The following is a 10,487-nucleotide window of genomic DNA, read 5'->3' as shown; positions in this document are numbered from 1 at the left end:
TCAAAGAGGGATCGTTTTCAAGAGGGCAACCTGTAATTAGTGAAGAGTCACAAGGATCAATGCTTCAGCCACAATTATTTATCATATACATTAATAACCTGGAATAGTGAAGTGAGTGTACTACTGTCAAGTGTGCATATGGCAAAAATTGGTGGGAAGACAAGTGGCGAGGATGACAGATTATACAGGGGACACAGAATGGGCAAAAATTTGGCTTATGGAATATAATGTAGTTAAATGTGAAGTTATACACTTTAGCAGGAAAAATAGAGAAGTGGAATATTATTAAATTGGAAAAAGGCTGCAAGAAGCTGTAGCACAAAGAGATTTGGAAGTCCTTGTCCATGAATCACAAAATGAAAGCACACAAGTTCAGCAGATAACAGGACGCTTAAATAGTATGTTGTTATTTCAAAGAGCATGAAGTATGAAAATAGAGAAGTCTTGCTAAAAGTATGCAAGGCACTAGTCAGACCAGACCTAAAACACCATAAATGGTTTCAGTCCCATTATTGAAGAAAAGTGTTTTGACACTGGAGGCGGTCCACTGAAGGTTTACTAGGTTGACCCCAGATATGGAGATATTGTCTTCTGAAGTGAGATTGGGAGGAAGTTGGGCCAGTTCTCATTTGATTTAGAAGAATGAGAAATTACCATATTGAAACATAAAAGGTGCTTAGGGGGCTTGATAGGATAGGTGCAAAGAGGTTAAACCATTTGAGAGGATCTAGGACCAGAATCGCAGCATAAAGGATTGCATATTTAAAACCGAGATGAGGAGGAAATTGGAGAATGAGGAGGGCAATGAATCTGTTGAATTCTTTCCTGCAGAGAAAAGTAGAAGATGAGTCATTAAGAATATGCAAGGCTTAGACACAGATTTTTAATCAGTGAGGGAATCAAGCGTTATGGGGAGAAGGCAGGAAAATGGCATTGAGGATTATCAGATCAGCCTAGATCTCACTGTATGGCAGGACAGAGTAGATGGACCAAATGGCCTACTTCTGTGTTTGTTTAATGGGAAGGCAAACGTGATTTAAACACACACTAATCCAGTATTTTAATAACTGTACACTCGTCTGTTAAAACAATGTCTTCAAATTTTCCATATACTGCCTCCCCAAAGCACAATCAACTTTAACATCTGAAAGTTTGCTTTCTTACAGATTAGATGCCCCCAACAGGGCTGTTTTTGCCCTTTGTTCCTACCTGCTGTGAATATGGCCTGATTGGAAGTTGACTTCTCAATTGTTTTAGCTATTAATCCACCTCAAAACAAGAGCATATTTAAAATTTTAGTAAATCCATTAAAATATTGATCATATTACGGTTTCAAAATAAGATTTATTACAAGCTGGCATTTCATTTTATAAATTACATGATAGAAAGCTTCCACCATTAAATCATGTTCATGCACAATTTTAAACCAAAATAAATTACTCCAAAATATATATTTCCATTAAAGGCAACCTAACTGTGCACAGCGTTATATGCATTAGATTTATTTTTATGTAACAAAATGTGTTGTATATCAGAATAAATTAAGACAGCTTAATAAGAAACCTTTTCCACCCACAATTTACATAGAATCTTTATCATAATATACATACAATATATCATTATAACATATCTCCACATAATCTCCATTGTTCCTTTAGAACATTTTTTTTAAAAAGCTGGTTTTTTTCACCTTGCTGAATTGAAAGTAGCAACTTCTGCAACTGGTTGCATATTCTAGTCCACAGTTCTAAAAGTAGATCAACTATTATGATTACCGTAGTAATTAAACTAGCATCAAAACCACAGTAAAGTACAATATTTCAAGTATCTTTAGTTTTTAAAATCCATTCTGTGAATTTGAGAGACAATTAGTAATATGAAGCACTATGTTATTTTGAAGTTGATGGTTAAAAAACATGAAGTATGGCTCAGGAAACAAAGGTGACCTAATATGAAATCATGAACTAGATTACAGAGCATAGATGCTGGTGAAGAGGATTCTATCTCCGGCAATGTAATTAATTTAGGCTTATTATAGATGAACATTTGTAAGGAACTCAATTATTTTAGCATACTGTTACTCACCAATAATTGAAAAGGATTTTAGATAAAGACAAAATATGTCAGGCATGAGGAATGTTTCCAATAAAATTACAAGGCTCATATTAGGACAAATGCCTGCATTTTCTTTTAAAATGTTGCATGTTTTTTTGGAAATCAAGACATTTTCCATGTTAACAGGAGAACGAATCCAAAGAAAGGTTTTCATTTTTGTCCACCAAGTGTCAGACAAAACCAGCAACTGAAACAGATATCCTTTAACTATGCATATAAGTATCATTGCAGTATCCATAGAACAAGCATGATGGTTTTGTTTTGAAGAACTGGACATTTTTATCCTCCTTCGATTTTCTACGTTCAATTTTAGCACAAAAGTATTTCAAACCAGAAAATCTATCTTGTCTCGATGATCCTTCCTTCAACTCAAATGTGGGTAAGTTTATCAAGAAGACCCAGTTATATCCCACAATGTGTCAGGCTTTTACAAAATCAACATTTGAAAATATACTAGATAGTATAAGGATTTAGCACCTTTTCCAAGACAAAATGGTGTATATGTTTACTTGTTAACACAAGATAATGGTGCAGAGCAAAACAATTTCTTACGGAATACATTCATTCAGCAACAATTATACCATGAGATCTAACTGGCTAAATATTGATTTTATGCTACAGAAAAGTGATCATAGACCAGAGACTAAAATCAAGAGAATCCTGCACTTAGGATGGTCTGAAAACACTTGAGGAAATAAAGATTTTCAACAATCATCTTGGATTCTAGCCCTTCAAGCCCATTTTCCAAGAGTTAAATCATTAAGTTATTTGCATAACTTGATGGCAAGCCTTTGGTAAGTGCTACTGCATGACATTAAATATAAACATGCACATTTAACTACTCAGACAACAGGACTGAGTTTCCCCAATTTATCTAATAGTCTATCAACCAATCTTGTTTGTCCTTAATACTCAGTTGTGAACAATACTTCAGCTGAGTACTAATATTGGTGAAGTTGCAATGTGGTGGCAGTTCCTTCATTAGAATTTGATTAAACACAAATCAGCTGCAAGGTGGTTTCTATCAAGGTGAGTATCTATTACTGCCAAAATCTAAAGCAACTGCTGAAAAATTCCTCACATTTGCAACTGTATTCAAGAAAATCCAATTTTTAAAAAAAAACTATTCTTACTTTTACATGCAAATTTCCTAGTTGTTCCAATTAAATATAAAAACAAAATCTTACAATTGCAATGGAAGTCACTCATCTCCATTCAAAGCTTGCAATTTTCTACTATTATTTACTATAGGCAGCTTAGTTTCATGAACATTTTAAACTCCCTAATAACTCCATCAAGTCACTACATGCAAAAGGAGAACATTGTGATTTCAAAGTGCGTGAGGTAAAAGGACATCAACATGAAATGTTATATCTCTCCCTACCAATGCTGCCTAACCTGAGTATTTCTGGAACTTTGTGTACTACATATACAAACCAAAGCATAGGTTGTCAGAGGTACTTAAGTCTGGCTCAATCAATCCTCAATAGGAATATAGAACATGGAGGTCAAGTGTAGCAAACCATTGCCAGCTCAGACAACTCAAAACACATCACCAATCACACTTGGAATATTCTTGGCATCTTTGTAACCATGCCTTACTGGACAAAGTTTAGCCAGACAGCCATCAGATCCATGCAAAGATACATCAGGACATTTTGTTCCTAAATTGATCAACCAATTTCAGGAACGATGCTTCATTTTTTAAAAAAAAAAGTGGAGTGGTGTAGCAAAATTCACGCACAAATAGCTGGCCCATTAATTAGGGCAACAAATCACTTGTCATAATTTGAATGCAGTTGTCCTTTAAATGGTTATCATAAAATTTCTTGTGCCATTCTGGTTAAACAAAAATAAGCTTTGGATTGCCACCAATCACCATTTGGGTGAATGATTTCCCTTCAGTGCTGTAACCACTTTGGACCTATTTACTCTAGCCTGAGCAACAGAAACTAAAATTAAGGTCAAGTTAAATTAAAGACAAAATAAATGCATCAGTTGTTTTTAAAAAAGTTCAACATCCATTTCTTTAGTTATAAAATTTGCGTAGGATCTCTCAGCAGATAAAGTCTTAAATAAGTTTGAAGTAGATGTCACTTAACTTTACAGTGTTTCGTGGTCTTTTTCTAAAATCAATTATTTTAAAGCGCAATACAGAAACTCAAGAAGACGCTCACCCATATTAGATATTTTGTATAAAAATAATCTGTTTACTCAGATTAGGTTAGTCTATCTAAACTAGCTTAATTCAACAAACAATGTACAAGTCTTCTTTTACATCAGAGCAAAGCTGGTATCCGCATGTAAATTTCTGCTTCCAAATCCAGAGGTTTATATGTTTTTTACCTGGTGGTAACAAAAACACCACACTTCCTGCTACGAGAATATGCCAAATGCTATGTGTATAGTAGTAGTTCTCCTTTGTTTCCAGAAATCCATACACAGCAATAGCAATTAATGCTGCACCTATTCCTGGTAACAAGAAAAACACCCAGCGTTTCCATGTTGGAGGATAACAATGGCGTCGCTTCACGCCACGAAACACCTGAAAGAATAAAACAAAATTATTGATTTGCTGGTAACTATCTAACTGTAAAATTAAATCTTGCTTTGTCGAGTAAAATTTGTCATCAGGAATTCCTGATGAAGGGCTTTTGCCGAAACGTCGACTCTCCTGCTTCTCAGATGCTGCCTGATCTGCTGTGCTTTTCCAGCACCACACGCTCGACTCTAATCTCCAACATCTACAGTCCTCACTTTCGCACAATAAAATTTGTACCTAGATTCATTTCTAAATAAAATCTAGCAAAGAAGGAAGAACTGATATCATTAAACAAAGAACTCCTGGAAATCTAAAACAAAAACAAACTGTGGCAGAAACTCAGCAGGTCTGTCAGCATCTGTGGAGAGAAAGCAAAGTTAACATCTCCAAATATGCTGCCTAACCTGCTGAGTTTCTCCAATAGTTTCTGTTTTTGTGACAGAACTGATATTACCTGCAAGCAAATGGTAAATGTCATTCTTAGAATCCCTAAGGGTAGTGGGAAATTAAAACTATCACCTGCACCTATTCAATATTATAAGGTAAATATGCAAAAATATGAAATGCCTTTTGAATAACTGAAATAACTTGCTTTCAGTGTAAAAATATTCCAAGGTGTTTTGAACAACAAGAATAAACAGATGTCAATACAAAAGAGGAAAGATTTTTTAAAAAGCCAAAAGAGATAGGTTTTTCGTGTTTTAAGGGACAGTACAAAACGGGATACATGTTGCAGTATGTTGTAGAAGCTGAGGTTTGTGGATATTGGAAACTGAGCAAAAGCAATTAAGTAGTTGTATTTGTAGATGAAAAAGAAATTGAAGATTGCAGCACTTGATTCGGCTAAGTAGTTGCACAAAGTTCTGCACCATTTGAGTCTCCTCACATACTGAAGCAGTCCATGTTCAAATTCAACAAGACTTGGACAACATCTAGACTTGGGTTGAAAAGTGATAAGTAATATTTGCACCACTCAAACACCAGGCAATGACCATGTATGACCACAATCTAACCACTACCCCTTGATATTCAAGGCAAATTCGGCACTGAAACCCACTCTCAATAACCAGGGGGTTACCACTGATCATAATCTCAAATGGACAATCCACATAAATACCATGACCACAAGAGCAGGTCAAAGGCTAGAAAAATGAAAATAACTATGCGCCTGATGTCTACCATCTAACAAGGCAGAATTTTTTTTTTAAATTCATTTGCGGGACTTGGGCATCATTGGCTGGCCAGCGTTGATAGCCCATCCCTATTTGCCCTTAAAGTGGTGTTGAGCTGCCTTCTTGAATCACCACAGTCCACTTGCGGTGGGTTGACCCACAATGCTAGTAAGGAGGGAATTCCAGGATTTTAACCCAACAACTGTGAAGGAACGGTGTTATATTTCTAAGTCAGGATGGTCAGTGGCTTGGAAGGGAACTTGCAGGTGATGGTGTTCCCAAGTATCTATTGCCATTGTCCTACTAGATGGAAGTAGTCGTGGGTTTGGAAGGTGCTGTCTAAGGATCTTTGGTGAATTTCTGGATTGTGATGGATACTCCTCACTTGGCAACTTCAACAACACTCGAGAAGTTTGACACTATCCAGGAAAAAACAGTCTGCTTGAATGGCACCACATTCACAAGCATCTATTCCCTCTATCACTGATATTCAGTAGCAGCAGTGTGGAGTATCAAGATGGACAGTAGAGATTCACCAAAGGTGAAGTTTGGACACCATCTTCCAAACCCAAGGCAACTTCCAACTATATAGGAATACTACCACCTCCAAGCCACTCACCATCCTGGCTTAGAATTATATCACAAACCTTCAGCATCAATGGGTTAAAATCCTGGAATTTCCACCAGAATGGCATAGTGGGTCTACCTCCTATATATGGATTGCAGGGGTTCAAGGCAGCAGCTCACCACTACCTTGTTTAAGGCATCTACAAACAGCCAATAAATGTGGCCTAGCCAGCAACAACAAAGTCCCACAAGTTAATTTTTCTTCTTATAAAATATGTAACATGTAAAAGTAACAGCTGGTTACAGACAGGATAAGAGGGCAGAAGGAATAGGAATTCAAAAATAAAAATTTTCTGCCTGAGACAGCAAATCAGGAAGCGAACTGGTATTAGTGAGGAAAGCAGATTTTCATGTGGGCTCCCAAAAGCATGGTTTCAATCTTGCCAATTTCAGGAGAGAAAATAATTATGGCTCATTTTGATCAGATGCTAGACAAGTAGCCTGATGGCAAAGAGACAAAGCAGAGCTCAAAAAAGGTAGCAAGATGCAAGACAAGGCAAGAGACTAACCAATGTCAAAGTGATTCCATGAGTTTTCAAACATTTCTTCACCACAAATTTTGGCATGTCCTCATGAAAATCGTCTCTTATTCCATTGTTTCCATTACAGAACATTTGCACCCTCAAAAGCCAGAATTTGAATATATCCAACTGAAGAGCTGACTTGATCAGTCGGAGTATCTGAATCACTGAGAAATTTCCCTATTGCTCTGGACACAAAGTAGTGATCCTGAATGGAGTTGTAATTACCAAGATGACAACAGCAGCAAGATAGCAAGGTCAAGATGGTGGCGATGGAGAAGGGCAATTTATGGCATAAGAGCAGTTTAGGAAGAACAAGATGCCACTATTTGAAGAAGAGAAATTCAAAATGATGTGAAATGGAGATTATAACTAGAAAATAAATAATCAGCAATCCAAGATAGAAAGGCAGGAATCATATCTGGCATAGAAACCTGTAGAGGGATGATAGACAAGGATTTTAAAATGTAGATACAAGAGAAATAAAGGAAAGTGATTTTTTTTTTTAAGGAAGTGCAGGTAAGATGGGAGAAGCTCCCAAGATGTGAGTTGGAAATGAAGACAGCACCATCACAATAGCAGTTTGGATGGAGTTGGTGGAAACTACAGGTTGGCAGAGGGTTTTTAGAAAAGGGTAAAGTGTCACCATTTATGAAGCAGGTTGTTAGGACATCAATATGACAATCGAGAATATGATCACAGGAAAGGGTCAGGGAATAGCCTGGTTTGCAAGTCATAAGATGTTTTGGAACATCTCCATGTTTTGCAGGGTCTTGCTTATTCATTCACTGACACGAGTCCACATGTAGTAGTTTATATTCGGGTTTGTGCATGATACAAGTTAAAACAGCCACTTATTATGTACTTTTATACTCACCCATGCAGTTATCATGATGCACAGGGCAACAAGGCATGGGCCCAATAAGTTCCAAAGACCGCGGCGGTCCAGTTGCATTGACATGGCAATCAATAAGGAACCAAGAATAAAAAGTACCTTTAATAATAAAAAGTACAGTGTAAATGAATCACATTTAACAATGAAATATTTAAGACTAATTTTAAGGTATCATTGCTGACCTAAATAATTGAATTACACTTTTGAAGAATTTCCAGGATCAAAGTTTCATTTCTTTGAAGTTTGCTGCAGTTACTCCCTCAAGTGGTATTTAATTACTTCAGTAAGAGAACAAAATAGCTTAATTTTACAGCACTATCATACACTTGCTCATACAAGCCATCCAGGCACGTGAAAATAACATCCCCTTGGGATCGGAGGTGAACGGTCATGCTTTTTGCTTCTTCAATCTCTCTGAAAACAAACTAAGCATGTATTTGGTGAGATGTGACCAACTTCAAGTCAGTAGTTATGATCAATCTGATGAATTTTAACCCACACTACTCATCATTGCACAATTATACAGAAAACAAATACATTCCCCTTCACCAATCATTAAACTGTGGACTGCTATACTAGAATTAACTAAAGAAAAAGGCTTCAAACTAATTCTTTGGCTCAACAAAACAATTCAGTCTTGTTGAACAAGCCTGTCAGCTTTCAAAGCTTCTGTTTGAAAAGTTTGACATCTGTCTAATTCCTCAATTTGTTCATGACCAGAAAAGAGAGTACTCTTGTGGTGCAGTGGCAGTACTCCTACCAGAGTCAGAAGGCCTTGATTTAGTCGCACTTGTTTTAGGGGTGCAGCATAACATCCCATGGCAGGTGGATTTAAAAAAAAACAGAAAGGAAGTGCTTCCAGCAGCTTTGATTAGAAGCTGGAACTAGTCATGTTCTAATAAATTGGTATGAGTAGTTCATTACTTAAAAATAAGCAGCTGCTTATTTGTCATTGTCCATGGGAAAACAATACTATTTCATTAGTATTATTAATTCGCACACTCTTCAAGACTATTTTGAAAAAAAAACTGAACAGCTAAGCTTTAATACATTTAAAATATCAAAAATGGTCAAAAAAATCCAAAAACTACCCCTATGAAAAGTCATTAATACTTACATATTTAAGGAGGGATCTTAACCTCGCCATACACAGAATTGTAACCCACACAGATACAACCGAACCAAGGAAATCACAGTATTGCAGTGTGTCATATTCCATAATGCACATGACAGCAATTCCAGGTTGATCACATGCATGATAAAACTGTAAGGAATAATTTTTAAAATTGTCATTCTTTGGTGGTTCAAAATTTGTCACTCTAATAATACACTTTAAACAGCAGTTTCTTCACACCATTTTATTATTTATTTCTTTATAAACACAGAACAGATACAGTAGCCTAATTGACATGGTCCTAGACCAGAACTCCAGAGTCTCAAGTTAAAATTCCACCATGAGAAGTGTATGAAATAGAATTAATTAAACCTGGTTATCCGTAGGCTACTAACTGAAGTAACCATGAAAGAAGGTGGATTTTTACAGAATTCAAACATTCATTTGTCTCATCTGTGAACAAAATAAGATACTTTTATCCAAAACTCTCACTACACGATTGATTTATCACCTGACATATCAAAATGATAGACAGGAAAAGCCCCCACAAGTCCAACTCACTAATACCATTGAGTTGTCATGCTCAGTGTATCACAATATAGACACTCTCATGCCAACTCTAGTTTGACATAGTGCTGGACTTCCCACCCATTCCTTGTTTAAACCTGTTAAAATCTGGATCTTTGGCAGCTCTGTAAAAGGTTACCAAACTGAAATATTGACTATTTTTCCCTGCACATGTACTGCCTGGCCTGTATATTTTCAGCACTTTCAGTTCAAGTATAATATTTCCAGCATCCATAGTATTTTGCCATTTTATTAATTACACCCTCCGCACACATTGAAACTTCCCCAAAAAGGCACCTGAAAAGTCCATTTTCGATGCCAGTATTACTCTTTATATTAGTTTAACAAAGTAGACATGTTGCTTAGTTCAGAAAAAGAAGAGTTCACTACAACCCAGTGAAGATTAGCTGATGAAAGGGGAGGCTCATGTCACATCATAGTTCACCCATATCACATAAGTTAAGAGGTTTGAAAGTAATACTGGCATAGAAAATGGACTTTTCAGGTGCCTTTTTGGGGAAGTTTCAATGTGTGCGGAGGGTGTAATTAATAAAATGGCAAAATACTATGGATGCTGGAAATATTATACTTGAACTGCAAGTGCTAAAAACATACAGGCCAGGCAGCACACAATATGGTGATATGGGTGAACTATGATAGGATGATGGATGATCTAATATGACATATTCAACAGCAAAAATTGAGCTCCAAATCAGAAAAAACAGTCCTTATTTAATAATGTAATCCCCTAATAAAATTACATAATTATTGTGATGACAAGAACAGGTTAGGTGTTCCACAGCAAGGAATCCCCAAAACTTTACCAGCTACAAGCTATAAGGCTACATTGATTGAATGCAGCACCAGCAAACGTCAAGTAGTTCAACATTATCCAGGATATAACTGTCTACTTTACTAGCACTACATCCTTTAC

The 10,487-nt window shown here is 36.4% G+C and overlaps 1 protein-coding gene across 1 annotated transcript in view; it reads right to left on the bottom strand.

The window, feature by feature from the left end:
- Positions 1 to 1,324: 1,324 nt before the first annotated feature.
- Positions 1,325 to 10,487, bottom strand: part of pgap6 (post-glycosylphosphatidylinositol attachment to proteins 6) — a 36,987-nt gene continuing 27,824 nt past the window's right edge. Inside the window, exons 11-13 of the mRNA XM_043711566.2 lie at positions 8,990 to 9,136; positions 7,855 to 7,971; positions 1,325 to 4,660 (exon numbers count right to left, since the gene is read on the bottom strand). Coding sequence (XP_043567501.2) covers positions 4,364 to 4,660; positions 7,855 to 7,971; positions 8,990 to 9,136 — 561 coding nt within the window. The 3' untranslated portion in view covers positions 1,325 to 4,363. The remainder of the gene's footprint in view (positions 4,661 to 7,854; positions 7,972 to 8,989; positions 9,137 to 10,487) is intronic.

Source organism: Chiloscyllium plagiosum, unplaced genomic scaffold (assembly GCF_037043375.1).
Source record: "Chiloscyllium plagiosum isolate Xiang-an unplaced genomic scaffold, Cpla_swu_hap1 HiC_scaffold_20, whole genome shotgun sequence".
Lineage (NCBI taxonomy): Eukaryota > Metazoa > Chordata > Chondrichthyes > Orectolobiformes > Hemiscylliidae > Chiloscyllium > Chiloscyllium plagiosum.
This window is presented reverse-complemented; position numbering and strand designations above follow the sequence as displayed.